At 46.4% G+C, this 20,345-nt stretch overlaps 1 protein-coding gene across 1 annotated transcript in view; it reads right to left on the bottom strand.

Annotated features, from left to right (window-relative positions):
• The window catches only part of CUNH8orf58 (chromosome unknown C8orf58 homolog), a 38,144-nt gene extending 29,463 nt beyond the window's left edge, over window positions 1-8,681 (bottom strand). Inside the window, exon 1 of the mRNA XM_087703768.1 lies at window positions 8,306-8,681. Coding sequence (XP_087559894.1) covers window positions 8,306-8,354 — 49 coding nt within the window. The 5' untranslated portion in view covers window positions 8,355-8,681. The remainder of the gene's footprint in view (window positions 1-8,305) is intronic.
• Window positions 8,682-20,345: the final 11,664 nt, after the last annotated feature.

Genomic DNA, 20,345 nt, shown 5'->3' with positions numbered 1-20,345 from the left:
TACCTATTATCTAATACATGTTACATTAAATAAATAAATAAGTAAATAAATAAATTTCTATCTTCTTCCTGGCATGCAAGCTCAGCCTTTGTAGCCCTCCTATAAATTTCCCCAGCTGGGCAGCCTGACTGAAGTGTAGAAAACGGCTTTGTTCACCGAGAGTTTCAGCCCTCACGTAGCTATTTATGGAAGGAAAACATCTGCCATCACTTTACAATTCGGAACATAACTGCAACCAGTGAAACTAGTACGGATCCATCAACTGGGTGAGCAGCCCTCTTCCACCCAACAAGGCAGCCAAATACTTAAAAGGGGAAGAAAGGAAAGAGAAGCCCCACAGAAAACAGAGGTTGGTGCTTTGATCCTCGCTCAGTTGGGCTGCCGCCAGAGTCTGTGAAGTCTCTTACGGCAGCACAGAATTACAGTTGCAGCCTGCTCGTCCAATCCGACTGCATGAAAACCCAACACGGACATGCTCTTAAGAGGCCGCAGTTCTGTACGCTTTTACCCGGGAGTAGAGAACACTGACTTTAGAGAAGATCTACTTCCAAGGGCAATTACGATTGCTCAACTACCCCGGCCAATTTCAAGAAACTGAGCCCGGCCTTCTTACTACCAACCTGCTTTCTGCCTACTGCCAACCTGCCTTCCATTGAGGATCTGCATACTGCACAAGTCAAAAAGAGGGCTGTGAAAATATTTACAGACCCCTCACATCCTGGACCATAAATTGTTTCAACTCCTACCCTCAAAACGACTCACTGCACACCAGAACTACACAAAAACAGTTTTATCCCCCCTGAACGCCATCACTCTATTAAACAAATAATTCCTCAACAGTCAAACTATTTACTAAGTCTGCATTACTATTACTATTAATCTTCTCTTCATTCCTATCACCCATCTCCTCCCACTTATGACTGCAGGACTATAACTTTGTTGCTTGGCCATCACACTTGAAGTTCTGAACTATTTCTTAGAACTAAGAAGAAATTTCCTGACAGTTAGAACAATTAATCAGTGGAACAACTTGCCTCCAGAAGTTGTGAATGCCCCAACACTAGACGTTTTTAAGAAGAAGTTGGACAACCATTTGTCTGAAGTGGTGTAGGGTTTCCTGCCTAAGCTGGGGTTTGACTAGAAGACCTCCAAGGTCCCTTCCAATTGTTATTCTATTCTATTCCATTCCATTCTATCTCAAGAAACTGAGCCCAGCCTTCTCATTTAAATGAGAATAACAATTTAAATAACAATGTTTTGTTGTATTTGTAATCATATTTTTCCCAAAGGATATGGCGGCACAATAATGAAGGTGTTGGAAAAGGAGGAAATAAAAGTTTTAATCCCTCTTCTGCCATGCTGGCTTTTCTCTCTTAGCTTAATTTACAATTGCCAGTTTGTTCTTGGAAAGCCAGTTTAAAGGTGCCAGGCTAGAAAGCAGGAGACCGTGAGTTGTAATCTCGCCTCAGCCATGGAAGACAGCTGAGTGACTTTGAGCCAGTCAAATTTTTCTCAGATCAACACACCTCACAGGGTGGTTGTTGTGGAGTAATTAGGAAGAAGATGAATGGGACATGTTACCAGAGGTGGAATTCAGCAGGCTCTGGAGAAAGGGTAGCGCAAATTTTGAGTAGTTCAGAGAACCAGTAAATACCACCTCTGACTGGCCCCGTCCCCATCTATTCTCTGCCTCCTGAGTCCCAGCTGATCGGGAGGGAATGAGGATTTTGCAGAATCCTTTCCCTGCCCCACTCACCAAGCCACACCCACCAAGCCACACCCACAGAACCAGTAGTAAAAAAAATTGAATCCCACCACTGAGCTGCCTTATGCTGCCTTGAGCTGTTGCAGAAAACCCAGACTACAAATCTAACAAATAACAAAGCAACCACAACGCCATTCACTGGCTTGGTTAACATAACACACTGCACCATAACGTGGCTTGTTTGTTTGGACTTAGCATGTTTGATCTAGCTAATGACGGTTTAGTCATTTAATCCTAGTTCATTGACTAAACCTGCCTTAGCACAAGGTATGAAAGCTATGATCCCATCCACTTGCATCTAGGTTTTTATGTGCGAAAGCAGATAATGGTGCGTGGGGGGAGGGCGTGTGCAGGCAGAAAGCTAACCTAGAAAAGCTCTCTCTTTCCCCCTCTCCCCCGCCCCTTCTCCCTCCCCCTCCTTTCCTACAGGAAGAGATACATACAGGAAAGGCTCACACTTCCTGAACACTTGGAACGATATGGACAATGCTACAAAGAGTAGACCCCCACCCCCAAAGCAGAGCAAACATATCCCAGGAACAGTTAAGCCCTTGCATTAATATGAAGAAACAGCCACGCTCAAAGGAAAAAAACAAAAATGCAAGTTTGGTCCAAATCCAGATTTCTAATCATTGGAGATGAAAATGAGGAAGGGGCTGCAAACTTTTCTTGAAGGCGACTCCACATCCAAGTGGCAGAGGGCCGGCTTTTGGGAAGCACCTCGGTCAAACGCAGCTTTTCCAAATGTTTTAATATGAAGGGCACACCTTCCTCAAAACTTAACATGACCTGTCTGTAATCCCCTCCCAAAACGTGAAACAGCTCCCAGCACTGAGTCCGTGTGGTGTCAGAAGAATTTGGCTTCTAGACATACTGCAAGGGTGTCAACAGATCCCCAAAGCCCACGGCCAGCTGGACTGAAATACAAACGTGGCTGGAAAAGATGATACAACAACAGATTTGACTTAAAACCCCAAATATTTATGTTGGGGATTTTACCAGAAAACCAGGGGTGAAATCCAACAGGTTCTGACAGTTTCTGGAGAACCGGTAGCGGAAATTTTGAGTAGTTCAGAGAATCGGCAAATGCCACCTCTGGCTGGCCCCAGAGTGGGGCTGGAATGGAGATTTTGCAGTATCCTTCCCCTGCCATGCCCACCAAGCCATGCCCACCAAGCCACATAATGCCCACCAAGCCATGCCCACAGAACCGGTAGTAAAACGATTTGAATTTCACCACTGCAGAAAACTATAGCAAAGAAAATGCACATTTGATTAACCATGTTGTAATGGCCGCTAGGATTGTATTTGCACAAAAATGGAAAAGTGGAGAGATCCCTACAGAGGAGAATATGATTAGGAAAATACTAGAATGTACAGAAATGAATAGATTGACATTGGCTATCAAAGAGAAAGAGCAAACTGATTATTCTACAAATTGAGAATCATTTTGTTTAGAGAATAGACATGAGAATTAATAGTAAAAGAAGTTGTATAAAATATAGAAAACGTATTAATAGTCAATACAATTAATAGTTAAATAAAATCATGATGAGGATTGTTATAGTATCAGACATTTAAGGAATTAGAAATTAAGCTAACAATAGATTAAACAATGAATATGATTGTAAATTTTAATTGTTGGCAGAAAATATTTGTACCCAGATGACACACTGTTTAATGAAAAATGGATTGTTTATATTAAAATAAAATTTAAAAAATTAGCAGAAAAAAAGACTATCAGATCGGTATCAAAGGACATTGCATTCTATTTTTGCACGCAGACCTTAAAATACCATTAAGAGCAATCTTCCCTGCAAGACAGTTCACAAACACTCATTTAATACAACACCACACCACACCACACAACACATCACACCAGCAGAGTTGGAAGGGACCTTGGAGGTCTTCTAGTCCAACCCGCTGCCTAGGCAGGAAACCCTATACCATTTCAGACAAATGGCTATCCAACATCTTCCTAAAGACTTCCCGTGTTGGGGCATTCACAACTTCTGGAGGGAAGTTGTTCCACTGATTAATTGTTCTAACTGTCAGGAAATTTCTCCTCAGTTCTAAGTTGCTTCTCTCCTTGATTAGTTTCCACCTATTGCTTCTTGTTCTACCCTCAGGTGCTTTGGAGAATAGTTTGACTCTCTCTTCTTTGTGGCAACCCCTGCTATCATGTCTCCCCTAGTCCTTCTTTTCATTAAACTAGGCATGCCCAGTTCCTGCAACTGCTCCTCATATGTTTTAGTCTCCAGTCCCTAATCATCTTTGTTGCTCTTCTCTGCACTCTTTCCAGAGTCTCCACATCTTTTTTACATCGTGGCGACCAAAACTGGATGCAGTATTCCAAGTGCGGCCTTACCAAGGCCTTATAAAGTGGTATTAATCCCTCACGTGATCTTGATTCTATCCCTCTATTTATGCAGCTAGAACTGTGTTGGCTTTTTTGGCAGCTGATACACCCAGATGGCTCCTATTTCAATGGTTGCCCACTAGGATTCCAAGATTCCAGTTACTACTATGGAGCAAAGTACCACCTATACTGTACCTGTGCATTTTGTTTTTCTTGCCTAAATGTAGAATCTTACTCTTTTCACCATTGAATTTCATTTTGTTAGATAGTGCCTAATTTATTTATGATTTATGATCCATCAATTAAATTTTCACATGGGAACAGCTATTTTTGGCCAATAGCAAAGTTCACAGCGCAAGTTCCTTCTTTGTGCTTCCATGCTATATGTATAACTGGAACTTCTAGTGTCAATCATCCAACACTGTTCTGATATGCCAGTAATGAATTCAGAACTTACATTGTCCCATTAATGGCTGGATAACCTGTAAGAGACTATTAATCAGCAATGAGCAAATACAGTCCATAAAGCGAATGCTAAAAATTGAACCAGGAAATCTGCCCTGGTCCCCTTCTAACAAGCATTACAACATATGCTAGCTAGAAGGGGCCCAGTGCAGATTTCCTGCAATTAAGAATTACAATTTTTATAAGATTCAGTACTACTTTAAATACAGGCGCACAAGCTGTCTATGCAATATGCAATTCAGTTGACGGCATCTTTAAGAATCCTATAAGAGTAAATGGATTTTCCAAACTTGGGAGTTCATTTATGAATGGGGTGGCAAGAACATCTCTATTCATTTCTCGAGACCAGTTTTTCCCCCAATTTTACTCAAATTAGTTACCCTGATACCAATCTGTGGTATAATGTAAGGAGGAGATCAAAAGGGATAATAAAACTTTCCCCAAAGCGTGTACGTTCACCCTTTTGCTAGCAAGTGATAACAATGCTTTCAAGCTTTATTGTACATATGATAAGTTAGCACAGGGTCGGCAACCTTAAACACTCAAAGAACCACAAAGGTCCTAACCAGAGGTCCCCCGTTTGGTTCCCCCACCATAGAGTCTCCTCCTAGCACGGCATCATTTTTCCTCTACCTGTCCTAACCGAAAGCCCTATCCTCCTAGGCCTCCTCCGAATTCCATCAGCCGGCCAGTGTCGACTGCCGACTACCCGGAGGAGAGCCTTCTCTGTGGCTGCTCCGACCCTCTGGAAAGAACTCCCCGTGGAGATTCGTACCCTCACCACCCTCCAGGCCTTCCGCATAGCCCTTAAAACCTGGCTGTTCCGACAGGCCTGGGGCTAAAGACTCGTTGCCCCACTTCGAATGGTATGATTGTTGTGCTTTTAACTATGTATGGTTTTTATGTTTTTGTTATTCTGTTTGTATTTCCCCTCCCTTTTTGAGTTGTGAGCCGCCCTGAGTCCCTTCAGGGAAAAGGGCGGCATACAAATAAAATTAAACCTAAACCTAAACCTAAACCAATTGTGGAGCCAACCTGCGACAGCAGAACCACAGCAGAGGGATGAAAGAGCCACATGCGGCTCCAGAGCCACAGGTTGCTGACCCTTGAGTTAGCATGAAGAAGGCAGAGAATGAGGAACACAATTAAGCAAAAAACCTGGAAGTTTACTCAGAGACTCCTGCTTTGAGAACTTTACACTACTATGCAGATTTTCAACTAGAAACACCAACTCAAGCATCTGGTTAAAGCTCAGAGCTTTTATAAGCTGAACTTGCTCAAGGAACAGTGAGGTTTATTAGCAAGTGACTTGTTTTATGAAGGCATTCTTAACAAGTGTTTAATTTTAAAGTAAACAGAAAAGTAAGAAGGGAGAGAGGCTACTGTGGTTTCTCCTTAAGAATGTGGCTATGCTGCTCCCAGAATAAGTGTCTGTATATTAAAACTATCTTGTAGAATTCCCAAATTGTTCAGGGTGTTATTTCAAGGATTATCATACAGCAATGTTTCTCAGCCTTGGCATTTTAAGAAGTGTGGACTTCAAGTCCCACAATTGCCCAGCTAGCCTGCCAGATAGAGAATCTCCATTCCCACCCCATTCCTGGAGGAAGGATACTGCAAAATCTCCATTCCCACCACAATCTGGGGCCAGCCAGAGATGGTATTTGCTGGTTCTCCTAACTACTCAAAATTTCCGCCACCGGTTCTCCAGAACCTGTCAGAACCTGCTGAATTTCACCCTGGGATTAGGCCACAACCAATCAACTGGTGATCAAAGTTTTGAGATGACCCTTGTGATTGGATCTCCAACCATGGGACTGGCAGTCTACTAACTGCTATCTAGAAATCTGGATAAATCTGGCTCCAAGCCAACGGGGACTTCCAAAGCCATCATCCTTCCACCTCTCCTATCTTGCAGGCTGGGTAATGCTCTAAGAAGGCAGGAGTCTCCAAACTTGGCAGTTTAAAGACTTACGGACATCAACTCCCAGAATTCCTGAGCCACCATGAAATACTGTGAGCTGATGTCACATCTGTCTTAAAGTTGCCAAGTTTGGAGACCCTTGCATAAGGCAATCTTTCTCAATTTAAAATGTGTGGACCTACAAATTCCCAGAATTTTGCAATTTTGCCCACCAAGTCATGCCCACAGAACCAGTATTAAAAAAAATTGAATTTCACCACTGGCCTAATCTCCCATCCTTTTTTCTTTCTTTCCACAAACTGTTTTGAAAAGGCTGCTTCTTTTCCATATTGGATAATGAAAATGAAATGTTTGTATTGTCACTAAAAAAAAAAAGAAAACAGCTGTTTTCCAGCTGAACCCAACAAATTGGCAGGAAAAACATGCCACAAATCACAGGTGTCAAAAGAGCTATATTGGGTGGGACATAGGAAATGGGCCTTTCCTGCCAAGGCACCCACCTTATAGATCATGCCCTCTTTCCCAAATGGGGGGGGGGGGTCCATCCCTGATTTTCCAGAAATGTAACTTATGCCATCAGACTTGGGACGGCGAGGGTGGCATAAGAAACTGGTGAGTTGCTCTGGTGGCTCCATTGCTGCTCTCTCTTTGCCTTTTAATCACAATTTTTAATTCTTTGGATTTTTTTTTAAATAACATTTTGTAGTTGTTGTACGCAACCCAGCTTCACAGTTTTCCTGAGATGGGGCAGGGGAGCATTTAAACAGGAATATATCAATCAAATTTGTGCTCACACACTACAGCATCTTTGCCCTGTTTTAGGGGACTTTAGGTGTTTCCTCCTCCATGCAATCCTGGAGCAGATGTGCTGAATAAGGGGGTCAGATTTGATTTCTGTGCCCTGCAGCACAAAGCATACCTGTGTGAATCGGGCACTGAAAAATGAATCTCCATAAAGAGGTCCAGGAAACAAACCAACCACATTTCACCCTGTGTGGTTTGACCTCAAGGCCATCCCGTCTAGGCTCATTCTTGGAAGCTCATCTACCAAGACCTCCTCAGGTCTCACTTCTAGCAGGACAATCCTGACCCCTTGATGGCTGAATTGTGAATCCTGTTAACCGCTGGGGCAATTTAAAAAAAGAAGCTTTTTAATGAATCTAATTGAAGGAGGCCAGCAGCCCAGGTGCTTCAATCTGCTTTTCTCTTAGCCCTATTATTCTCCCAGCCAATCATTTGCTGCTGATGGAAAATGGAAAGAGTTGCAGCCAAGGTCTCTGGGGGAGGCGCGTTTTTGCGTCCTTGATTTAGCTACCTTATGTGTGTCTCCCACACTTCTTCTACCACTGCATGGAATGGCCTTCCCTCATAGCATGCCTTTATTCACTTTAGATAGACAGAGAGATATATGAGATAAATGATAGACAGACAGAGAGATATGAGATAGATAAGACAGATAAAGATATATAGATACAGATATAGATATATGCCTTTATTCATTTATGAAATATAGATAAACCTTTATTCGCTTATTTTATATAGAACTGCCGCCCATCTAGCAACCGAGCGTCTTTCAGCAAGAGAAAAGCTACCCTGAAACTTTACAGGAAACCGGGGGGGGGGGGGAAGCGGACCCACCCGCAGGATCGCCGCCCAGGCTCCTTGGCTCCCTTCGGGCAGGCAGCGGCGATTCCAAGCGCTCGGCCGGGCGCGCTGCACGGGAGAGCCGGGAGTCCGGCAGGCAAAGCTGGGCAGGGGGAAAAGGCTGCCCCGAAGGCGACCCCACACTTACCGCCGGGGCTGCAAGGAGGCAACCGGTAGATGCCCCGCCTGGGAAACATCCCGAAAGGAGCGAGGCGCCGCCGACACCGCTTCCGACTCCGCCACCAATGCGCCGCCGAGACCGCTGCGAAGTCCGAAGCGAGCCCCGCGCGAGAGGAACGCAGCGAGCGCTTCCAGCCGCCCCTCCGGCCGTTCGACCTGCTAGGCGGAGCCCGCGGGGCGTTTTCTGCCGGGAGGGGCTCCCAAGACGCCGCCAAGGCTGCTCCCGGGGGCCGCCAGGAGACGCCCCCACCGCCCTGGAGGAGTCGAAGGCGGCAGGGGAGCGAGGCGGGCGGGCGGGCGGGCGGAGGAAGGCCGAAGGAACTCCGGTAGGGCGCCTCCGCCGCGGTCCGGGATGGGGTTTTCGCTCCGCGGCGAGCGTCCCGAGCCTCGGGTGCCCTCCCTCCTCCCCTTCCTCTTCCCCCTCTCTCCTCTTCTCCTCCCTTCCTCCTCCTCTTCTTCCTCCTCCTCTTCCTCCTCCTTCCCCCTCCTCTTCTTCCTCCTCCTCTCTTCTCCCTCTTCTTCCTTCTCTTCTTCTTCCCCCTCTTCCTCCTCCTTTCTCCCCCTCCTCTTCTTCCTTTTCTTCTTTCTCCTCCCTCTTCTCCTTCCTCCTCTCCCTCCCCCTCTTCTCCCCCCTCCCCCTCCCTCCTCTTCCTCTTCCTCGTGCTGCGCTGAGCGGAGCCCGAGAGGTTGCACCCTCCGCTTCTGCTGAGCCCGCCCGGGCAGCCCGAAATCCCGGCAGAGGCGCGCAAGGAGAGGCGCCCTTCCCTCCGCCGCTTAGCCTGGCCTGGAACTCCCCCTTTGGCTTCTCTTCTTTTCCTGCGCTGGGAAAGCGAGGCGGCTCAGGCGAAGCTCCATCCCCAGAAGCCGCCGCCCGGAGCCAAGAGGAAAGTTCGCCTTGGCCCCGCGCCTTTCCCGCCCTTCGCTGCCCCACCTGGCGAGGATGAGGAGGCGAGCGCCCGAGAGGCGGGGAAGCCTTTCCAAATGAGGAGGAGACGTGCTAAGCCGGAGGCTCTGCGGCAGCCTCCATCGGAATAGAGCTGGAAGGGACCCTCAGAGGTCTTCTAGTCCAACCTCCTGCTCAAGCAGGAGACCTTCTACGATTCCAGACAAAGACTTCCCCAGTCTCTTCTTATCTCCAGCGATGAAGCACCCACAGCTCCTGGTCAATCTCTTCCGATTTCTGGTATTGACAGCATTGCTGGCCAAGGTCTAAAAAAAACAGCAGCATCCTTTGCAAATTGACTAAAAAGATGTTTAATCCGTTTATTTATCAGATACACATTCCACTGTCCCCCTAAAATAAACACTCCCCCGCCTCCTTCTACATTTCCCGGAAACTAGCTTTGACACAATCCAACATCCTCAGGTTGTGCTGACTACAATCCCCATAGTCCCCAGCTAAAGGCCAGATTGAGGCCAGGTAGCCTTCTGGACTGGGGGCCCTTCTTTCTCACCACCTGTTGCCAAATTGCTGGAACTCCCATTCCCATCCAAGGCAGTCAAGAGCAGGAGAGGAACCAGGGAACTGAGTTCTAATCCTGCCTTAGGGGTGGAAGCTGCCTGGTGACTTTGGGCCACTCAAGTCTTTCTCAGCTCAATTCCTCTTAGGGGTGGGGGTTGTTGTGGGGGAAACAGGAGAAAGGAGGAGGATTAGATATGTTTGCCACCTGGAGTTATTTTTTAAAATAAGAAAGGCAGGGTTTTTCCCCCCTCTCTCTCCCACAAACAGACCACCTTTAAGCCTGAGTTGTTCTGCTTCCCTCCCCACCTGGAAAAGTTAGGTGCCCTCCAAAGCCTGTTGGGTGAACATTGCCAATGTTTTTCCTTATTATTAATTCAAGGGAAAGCCTTCTATGCAACCCACTCTTCTTCCACTCAATGCACTACACACAGAGCCCAATCCTTAAAATAAACTGCCAGTGAACTTAATCTAAGAATATTATACTCCTTAAAATTGTTTACCATCCCCCTTTGCAATGCCTTGCCCTACTCTTTCCAATAGAACCATCCCTATTTTAATGCAGAGAAGAAGAACACACACACACACACACACACACACACACACACACACACCCCTCAAAGGACTCAGTTATAGAGATAAAGTCAAGTATAACCCTTTGGGATCCAATATTTCCATCTGGGAAGATTTATCTACAGCTGACCTCCAAAAGCTTTTCCATTCCTGCTTTTACCTCCTGCTTTCCCAGCCTGGGGTTGCTTTAAAGCAGTGTTTCCCAAAAGTGTGGTACGCGTACCCCCAGGGGTACGGGAAGAGTTTGGTGGGGGTACGCATTAAGTTGAAAAAAAGGAACAGACTATGGGACGTGGAACCGCATCTCTGATTAAAATTAACAACCAGGGAACCAAATTATGATGATCTGTCATCTCAACACAAACAATTTCATCCTTCTCATTGAATCAAATAAATGTTCTTTATAATATAACTTTCGTTTATTTTGCGTATGTACCAAAAAAAGAAAAAAGAAATATATTTTGATTTTTATTAAAGCATAAGTTTTTTTATGAGGGGTACTCAGCGTTACGAAAATTATAGAAGGGGTACACATCTGTCAAAAGTTTGGGAAACATTGCTTTAAAGGGACCAGGCCCCACCAGATGCTTTTCTAGGATAACTGCCTGGGCTGCTTTTGCAGAAAAAGCCTCTCGGCCTGCCTGATCTGACTCCTGGGTAACTTACTTGTCCTGTAGGGACAGGCAGGCCCTGAATAGAGAGAGTAGCTTCAAAAGTCTGCTTGGCTACAAAGTTTTCCTTGGCTAATTCCAAACACAAACGTGAGGCTTCTTTGGAGTTTGGTGTCTTGAGAAAACCCAGAGAAATGCAGACATTGTAAGAGCCCCTATCTGCAAAATCTGACAATGAGACTCAGGGCAATTATGACTGATGGTTTATTTCCACTACACAATGACTGCCAGATTAAAAATGGGGAAGGGAAGTGATAAGGGCAATAAATATGTATATTTAGTTCCTCCTGCCCTACAACCGCACCACTGGGTGACCTTTGTCAAGCACAAAGGAGGAAAGGGTCTTCTCCATGGGGTCTCAGAAGGTTGTCATGAAAAGGCCAAATGGAAGGATCCAGAGCAGTGGTGGGATTCAATTTTTTTTTACTACTGGTTCTCTGGGTGTGGCTTTGTGGACGTGACATTACTTTTTGGGTGTGGTTTTGTGGGCGTGACATTACTTTATGGATGTGGCTTTGTGGGCGTGACATTACTTTGTGGGCATGGCTTTGTGGGCGTGACAGAGGAAGGTTACTGCAACATCCCCATTCCCTCCCTACCCCTCTAATCTGCTTTCCAGCTTTGTTCTCCTGTTCAGGGCAACAAAGAAGATCAGCTGGGAGACTGGGAGGCGGCAGGGGCAAGGCCAGCCTAGTTGCTGGTTCTCCAAACTACTCAAAATTTCTGCTACCGGTTCTCCAGAACCTGTCAGAACTGGCTGAATACCACCTCTGGCCCAGAGCTCTGCAGGAGCTCTTCCTTCCCTTTAACATCTGGCTCCAGGAAAGGCTGGGTTACAAGACTCCAGAGGTGGCCCAAAATACCCTTTTCCTCCCCCCTGGATTGTTAGCAATCCAGTCCTCCAAGGAAAGGCTCCCATTTGAAAGCCACAACTGGCAATTCTGACCCAGATCCAATGGCAACCTGATGTGGTATCAGGTAGCAACCCACCCCACAAAGTCAACAGAAGTTAAGAGATAATAGGTGAAATTAAAATCCTTTCCTGTATGTTGTGCGTTAGGGGCACAGCGGCTAGAAGGCAGTTTGCCAGACAACTCTGCAGGCTGCCAGCAGTTCAATTCTCACCGGCTCAAGGTTGACTCAGCCTTCCATCCTTCTGAGGTGGGTAAAATGAGGACCCAGATTGTTGGGGGCAAGAGACTGACTCTGTAAATTGCTGAGAGAGGGCTGTAAAGCAGTATATAAGTCCAAATGCTGTTGCTATTGCAATTGAGATGGTAGACAATTCATAGATTGTCCAAATATTCTTCCCCCCCTCACCCCACCAAAGGCAACTGCACTTCTTTGGTTTTTATTTTTTCTTTGAAAACATTTCGTTTCTCATCCAAGAAGCTTCTTCAGTTCAAAATGAAACAAAAAGGAAGGCCAGTTGCCTCTTTTTTTGGAGGGGGGACACTTTTGGAACAACCTGGATGATTGAGAATCTCCATAGTCATTAGATTCAAATATTTTCTGTCTTTACCTTTGTACCTGCCCTGTCTACCTGCCTGTATGGCTCAATAAGCCAAGCCTGTGGCACAGTATTAGTAAGGATTAGCACTGTAAATATTTTAGTAGTTGGTATGTGGCTTATTAAGAGCCAGTTTAGTGCAGTGGTTCAGGCATCGGGCTAGAAACTGGGAGACAGTGAGTCCTGCTCCTGCTTCACGCACAAAGCCAGCTCTGACCCTCAGCCAGCCCTTCTCTCCCAGCCCTAGGAAGGAGGCAATGGCAAACCACTTCCCAAAGAATCTTGCCAGGAAAACTGCAGGGATTTATCCAGCCAGCCAACAGGGAAGACACTAATCAGGTCTGAGCATAAACTTTATTGGAATCTAGTATTTCATTTCCACTCTCATGGGTTTCTGCTTGGGGGTGAACTAAGGATGATCATTCTCCCCCCATCCCCAATACTATATACAGATAGTCCTTGATTTACAACAGTTCATTTATTGAACATTCAACTGAAAAAGAGACTTATGACCTTTTTCACAATTACGACCTTTGTGGCAGCCCCATGATCATGGGATCAAAATTCAGCTGCTGGTCAAATGATTCATATTTATGACAGTTGCAGTGTAGGTTGTATGCAGCAATTTCAATTGCTACACACTAGCTGTGTATTGTGTGTATGTGTTTGTGTATGTCAATTGCTATATACTAGTTTTATATCTGTCAGCTTCTGCTTTGCTGCTGCTTCAGCTGCCATGAAACGGGAAGGGGGGGGCGTGTATGTGGGAGGGTTTTAATTGATGTGCTGGAGGTCTGCTGAAGGAATGTTCTGGGATGTTCCAGTCGTTGGGGTTTACGCATGCGTACGTGTTTCCCGCCTGCATCAACGGCCTTCACATTCCATCTTGGCCTGTCTTTTTGAAGTTATCTCACACCTGACAATTGAAGGACTTATGATTGGACTGGAGCTTTGATCCTAAGGGGGGGGGACGGGCTTTGCTATATATCAATTGCTTTCGCGCCATATTATTCAGATCTTGCTTCACTACTGCTCGCTTACCATTTATAATTAGTAAAAGTACTTTGGATTTCCAACCCATGGAGTCTCTTGGTCTTCTTTCCTAATTATGGAATGGAGTGGGGCGTGACAAGAAGCAAGATCTGAATAATATCCCTTTCCAGGAGATTTACGTCTACCGAGAAGGGACATAATGTCTTCTCCGACCAGAGAGGAGGAAGGCGCCGTTGGAGGGACGGATTCCAGTGAACTGGGACCTCCCGACCTTTCTTTACACCAGCCCAGCCCGTCTGACCGACCTCTGCACGAAGATTTATTTCAACTGCAAATTTCCAGTCAGCCTGAGCCTTCCCCCCTACCCCGTTGGTCAACTTCAGTGGGGCAGAGAGAAATAGAGACAAGCTGGAATGCTGGACTCACCCAGAGACCACCTCAACAAACTTCGCTGGAGCCAGGTGCCGTGAGAAAACCTCAGGCGGGTGAGTTCCCTGACTATTGGAGCCAAAGAGGCGATGAAGCAGAATGGAGAAATTATCAGCACCAGGGCCCCGTGAGAAGACCCCAGCGGAGTGAGTTACCTGATTATTGGGGTCAAACATTTTTGGAGGACAGGAGGGGGGAGGAGGAAAGAGACTGGAGAAGTTGGCAACGTCACCCACGCCAGGATTCTCCCCCACCCCCCCCTCGGCCTGTATCACCCCCTGCGGCTAGAGGTTTTGCTGATCAAAGGGCACCTCCCCCCCAGGCTCCCCCTTGAAGACATCGGATGGCTAAAATCCCTCCCTTGCCTGTGCGTTTTAATGGTACTTCAGCCAACCTTCCCTCCTTTCTTATGCAAGTCTTTAATTACATGGAGATATATGGGCGGGACTTTGAATCTGACACTTTAAGGGTCAGAATGGTTCTTTTATCTTTGGATGGTGAAGCGGCTACGTGGTCAACTGCTTTGCATATGTCTGGTTCTCCCCTCTTGGGGAATTTCAACCGTTTTATGGCGGCTTTCCGCCAACGTTTTGATGACCCGTTAACTGAGAAGCGGAACAAATTGAAGTTTTTAACCTTCGACCAAGACGATAGACCGGTCGCCCAATACATCCAGGAATTTCAATGTCTGTCTCAGTACATGAGAGGCTGGGGGGAGGATGCGCTTCTGGACAGATTTGCTGAAGGCTTAAACCCTGACATTTATCAACAATGTGTCAATCGTAACCTGCCGAGACGCTTAATCACTTGGTTTGAGCATGCTGCTGACGCTGAGCTTGACTTAATTCGTCTGCGTTATGCCACTGAAGAAAGAAGGAAGCGGAAGGAAAGGGCTGCCAAGGCCCTCCCCCCTCCTGCTACTCAAGCGCTTTCCAAACGCCGAGGCGACGCGAGAGAGCCCCCTTCTGGCTCCTCCAGACCTTTAACATGTTTTCGCTGTGGCAAGCTTGGGCATACCGCCCCCCTCTGTCGGGCGAAATCACCCCTCTCCGCCCAACCCCCTCCCAGACGTGAGGAGAAGCCTGCAAGAGGCTCTGAAAAGAAAAAGAGGGAAACAGCTTTCGCTGGAGAAACCAACCCCCCTCCTCTTGCCCAACCATTGAAGGATGACGCGGATGCTAACTCCTCCTCTTCTGATGACTCAGATGACGACACTTCACCTCGCTGGGTGAGTTCAAACAAGGGGCCCCTTCTACTCCCTATTGAATTAAAAGTTCCTCCTGAGGGAACACCTGCCACCCTCCTAGCATTACTGGATTCCGGCTGTTCCCGGTCCATGATCAACCCAGCCATGGTTGAGAAATTAGGCCTCAAATTGCGCACTTTGAAAACCCCTATTGTTTTTTGCCAGATAGACGGATCGGTTGCGGGGGAGGGGGGCGCCCATTTTTTTACTGAGCCTTTGGAAATGACAATGGGTACCCACACTGAATTAATCTCTTTTGTGGTCGCACCTGGCATGGACAGGCCACTTATTTTAGGCATCCCGTGGCTCCGGAAATGGAACCCTCACATAAATTGGCGGACAGGCCGCTTGCGTATTCGCTCCAAAGTGCCTCCAGTGGGGGAGGGCTCTCCAAACCAGCCTGACGTCACTAACGTTCCTGAAGTGGCCGCTAGGGGGCAGGAGAGGATTGCAGGAGAGGAGAAAATTCCGAAAGAATATTTGGATCTTAAGGAAGTCTTCAGCGAGCAATCTTCGGACATTCTGCCCCCCCACAGGCCTACTGATTGCTCCATTGACATTTTACCCGGGGTCAAACTCCCAAAACCCCGCATTTACTCCATGTCACCCAGGGAAATGGAGGAGATGCGTTCTTTCATTGACAAAAATTTGAAACGTGGTTTCATTGAACCGGCCCGACCCAAGGTGGCGGCCCCTGTGCTATTTCGTGAGAAGAAAGATGGGTCTCTTCGTTTATGTTGTGACTTTAGGAACCTTAACGCCATCTGTTCTCAAAACCTCTACCCACTACCCTTGATGAAGGACTTGTTGGCGCAACTGGGGAAGGGTCGCATCTTCACAAAATTGGACCTGCGAGAAGCTTACTACAGGGTTCGCATTAAGGAGGGGGACGAATGGAAGACCGCCTTTAACTGCCCTCTTGGTTGTTTCCAGTTCCGGGTTATGCCTTTTGGCCTACAGGGGGCTCCTGCTGTATTCATGCAATTTATTAATGAGATCCTGCACGATCATCTCTATAAGGGCGTTATCGTATATCTGGACGATATCCTCATTTATACCCGCTCTTACGACCACCACGTCAATCTGGTGCGCACTGTTTTGAAAAAACTCCGTGCTGCCAACTTGTATGCCAAATTGTCTAAGTGTGAGTTTCACCAAACTACTATTGACTATCTGGGCTACCGTATCTCCCCTCATGGCGTTGAAATGGACCCTGAGAAAGTAAAGGCGGTCACTGAATGGGACGCTCCCAAAACTCGTAAACAACTACAACAATTTTTGGGTTTCGCTAATTTCTACCGTCAATTTATTCCCTCTTTTGCCGACATTGCTCTCCCTATTACTAATTTGCTCAAAACTAAAGGCGACCCGAAGCCTAAACCCAGTAAGCCTTTGGACTGGACCATGGAATGCCAGGCGGCGTTCGAAAAGCTCAAACGCCTTTTTGCCGCTGAACCAGTTCTTAAACATCCTGATCTCAACCAACCCTTCGTTGTCCAAGCTGATGCCAGTGATGTCGCTGTTGGAGCAGTTCTGCTACAAGCCAATGACCAAGGTACCTTACAGCCTTGCGCGTACACCTCACGTAAACTCACTGACACAGAACGGCGCTGGGCGGTCTGGGAGAAAGAGGCTTTTGCAGTTCGTTGGGCCCTCGCTACTTGGCGCCATTTCCTTGAAGGCTCTAAACACCCTTTTGAGGTGTGGACTGACCACAAGAATTTGGAGGCGTTGCGCACGCCTCGCCGTCTCTCCCCAAAGCAGATGCGTTGGGCCCAATATTTTAACCGTTTCAATTTCACTCTAAAGTATATCCCGGGCGGAAAGAACTTCATGGCTGATGCGTTGTCCCGGTTACCTCAGTATAATTGTTCCAAGCTGAGTATCGTCCAACCGCTCTTGGCAGCTCCGGTGCTCACACGTCACCAGACCAAGGCCCAAAAGGACGTGCCTCACGATCTGCTTTCTGACCTCAAAGCGGCTCTTCCTCAAGACGACTGGTTCTTGAACCATCGGGACGAGTGCACCATGAGGGACGATCTACCGTGGATTGGAGCTAAATTATACATCCCCGCTTCCCTACGTCTTGTGGTCCTTCGTCGCGCTCATGACTCCAGGATGGCGGGTCATTTTGGATTCGTGAAAACTTTGCACCTCGTGAAGAGACAATTCTGGTGGCCCTCTTTAAAAAAGGACATTGAACTTTATGTATCCAGCTGCCCGGTTTGCGCTACCGCCAAAAAACCTCCGGGGAAACCACACGGACTTCTGCAGTCCGTCGCCCGCCCCATTGCCCCGTGGAAGGAGATTTCTATGGACTTTATTGTGGACCTTCCCGAGAGCCAGGGGCACACGGTTATCTGGGTAGTTACTGATTTGTTCTCCAAGCAAGTTCATTTCGTGCCCTGCCACAAGATTCCTTCCGCCAAGGCGTTGGCTAAGCTCTTCCTTTCCCACATATACCGCTTGCATGGGGTCCCCGACCGTATTATCTCCGATCGTGGGGTCCAATTCACATCCAAGTTTTGGAAGGAGTTCCTCACACGTATTGGCTCCGCCCAGGGCCTTAGCTCCGCCTACCATCCTCAGACTAATGGCGGATGTGAACGTACTAATTCCGTCCTTGAACAATATTTACGTTGTTTCATCAATTATCAACAAGACGATTGGGTGGACTTGTTACCACACGCTGAAGTGGCCTATAACAATTCCGTTCACTCCAGCACTGGTTTCACCCCTTTCCGGGTCGTTTACGGCCAGGATTTTGTTCCTATCCCCGAACTGCCTACGGCCCAGCCTCAAGTTCCTTCCGTTGCCGACTGGAGTGAACGTCTCAGTCGCCTTTGGCCCCTCACTCGTTCCACCTTGGACGCCGCCCACAAGGCTCATAAGAAGCAGGCTGATAGGAAACGCTCTCAGCCTTATGAGTACCACGTTGGTGATTTAGTGTATTTGTCCACGAAATTCTTGCATACCACACAAAAGTCAAAGAAATTGGGTCCTAAGTATGTTGGCCCTTTCCCGATTTTGAAAGTTATCAATCCTGTTTCTGTTCGTTTGCAATTGCCCAAACATCTTAACCGGATCCATCCGGTATTCCATATCAACCTCATCAAACCAGTTCGGATGTCTGACCTACGGCCCGTAGATGACCCTCCACCTGCTCCGTTGCTTATTGATGGGGAACGTCATTTTGAGGTCCGGGACATTCTGGACTCCCGCAGGCACCGCAATCGCATCCAATACCTTGTGGCTTGGAAACATTTCCCCCCCTCCCACACGGAATGGGTTGATAAGTCCCACGTTCGTGCTCCCCGCTTACTCCGAAAATTTTATGCTGCTTATCCCGACAAGCCTTGACTTTTCTCCTTTCCCTCTCTTGTTTTTGTTGTTTGTCTGTTTTGTTTGTTTTTTCTTCCAGGCCTGACAGCCTTTTTCCGGGGGACGGCCGGATGTCAGCTTCTGCTTTGCTGCTGCTTCAGCTGCCATGAAACGGGAAGGGGGGGGCGTGTATGTGGGAGGGTTTTAATTGATGTGCTGGAGGTCTGCTGAAGGAATGTTCTGGGATGTTCCAGTCGTTGGGGTTTACGCATGCGTACGTGTTTCCCGCCTGCATCAACGGCCTTCACATTCCATCTTGGCCTGTCTTTTTGAAGTTATCTCACACCTGACAATTGAAGGACTTATGATTGGACTGGAGCTTTGATCCTAAGGGGGGGGAACGGGCTTTGCTATATATCAATTGCTTTCGCGCCATATTATTCAGATCTTGCTTCACTACTGCTCGCTTACCATTTATAATTAGTAAAAGTACTTTGGATTTCCAACCCATGGAGTCTCTTGGTCTTCTTTCCTAATTATGGAATGGAGTGGGGCGTGACAATATCTATGTATGTATATATAAAAATAGTCTACAATATTACTAGCATGTAGCAATTCATATATATATATATATATATATATATGTATGTATGTATGTATGTATGTATGTATGTATGTATGTATGTATATATATATATATATATATATATATATATATATATATATATATATATATATATATATATATATATATATATATGTTATATTTATGCTGATAAATAAATAAAGGGAGACTAGTATAGATCTATTTCAAGCTATTTAGCTCTCATCAGCTAGCCATACCCTATGTTGGGAATTGAACCTGTGCTCTATTCTATTCTACTCTATTCCCAACATAGGGTATGGCTAGCTGATGAGAGCTAAATAGCTTGAAATAGATCTATACTAGTCTCCCTTTATTTATTTATCAGCATAAATATAACAAATGTAACAAAAAGGCAACAGTAAAAAATATTGGGTTTCTGTCTGGATGGTCTCTTGTGAGGAGCCGAAGACAGAGAGTGGAAGTGTGACCTTCCTCCCATATTTGGGCATACCAGGGGTTGTGACTTTATATATATATATATGGAGACTTTATTTATTTATTATATATGGAGACTTTATATATATATATATATGGAGACTTTATTTATTTATCAGCACAAATGCAACAATAATGTAACAAAGGAAACATAAAAAAATGGCTTTCTGCCTGGATGGCTCCTAGGGTGAGCTGGAAAACAGAAAAGGGAAGCAGTATGCTCCCTCCCATATTTGGGCATACCAGGGGTTGTGACACAATACACACACACACACACACACACACACACACATTGTATATACATATACATACGTATATTGCTAGTCCATGTGTAACATGTCATATGCTAATTAACTATCACAGTAGTGTAGGAAGTTAAAACCCACCTCTCTCCCAGAAAAATGAAATATCCTGGGAAATATTGAAAAGGCAAAATATTATATTTCCCTGGATCATAAATGGAGAAACCTGTTTTTATGCAGGAAGCAGACTCGCTCTTAATAGCCCCCACCTTTGTCAATGGGCCATTAAAAGGCCTGAGCCAGTCTATTCTATATAACAAATATCTCCTCTCCTTCAGGTCCAGGGAGATGGGATTAAGGCATGATAGTATTAGCCCTTTGCGCATCTCGCCACAGGGCACCTGGGAAGAAGCAATGCTCAAACTTGGACTCAAAGCACAGCCTACGGAGTTGCCTCTGCATGGTCCCACAGGAGTCCGACAA

The sequence above is a fragment of the Thamnophis sirtalis genome, unplaced genomic scaffold (genome assembly GCF_051295495.1).
Source record: "Thamnophis sirtalis isolate CommonGarterSnake01/CBP01778 unplaced genomic scaffold, rThaSir2_p1.2 scaffold_2, whole genome shotgun sequence".
NCBI lineage: Eukaryota > Metazoa > Chordata > Lepidosauria > Squamata > Natricidae > Thamnophis > Thamnophis sirtalis.
This window is presented reverse-complemented; position numbering and strand designations above follow the sequence as displayed.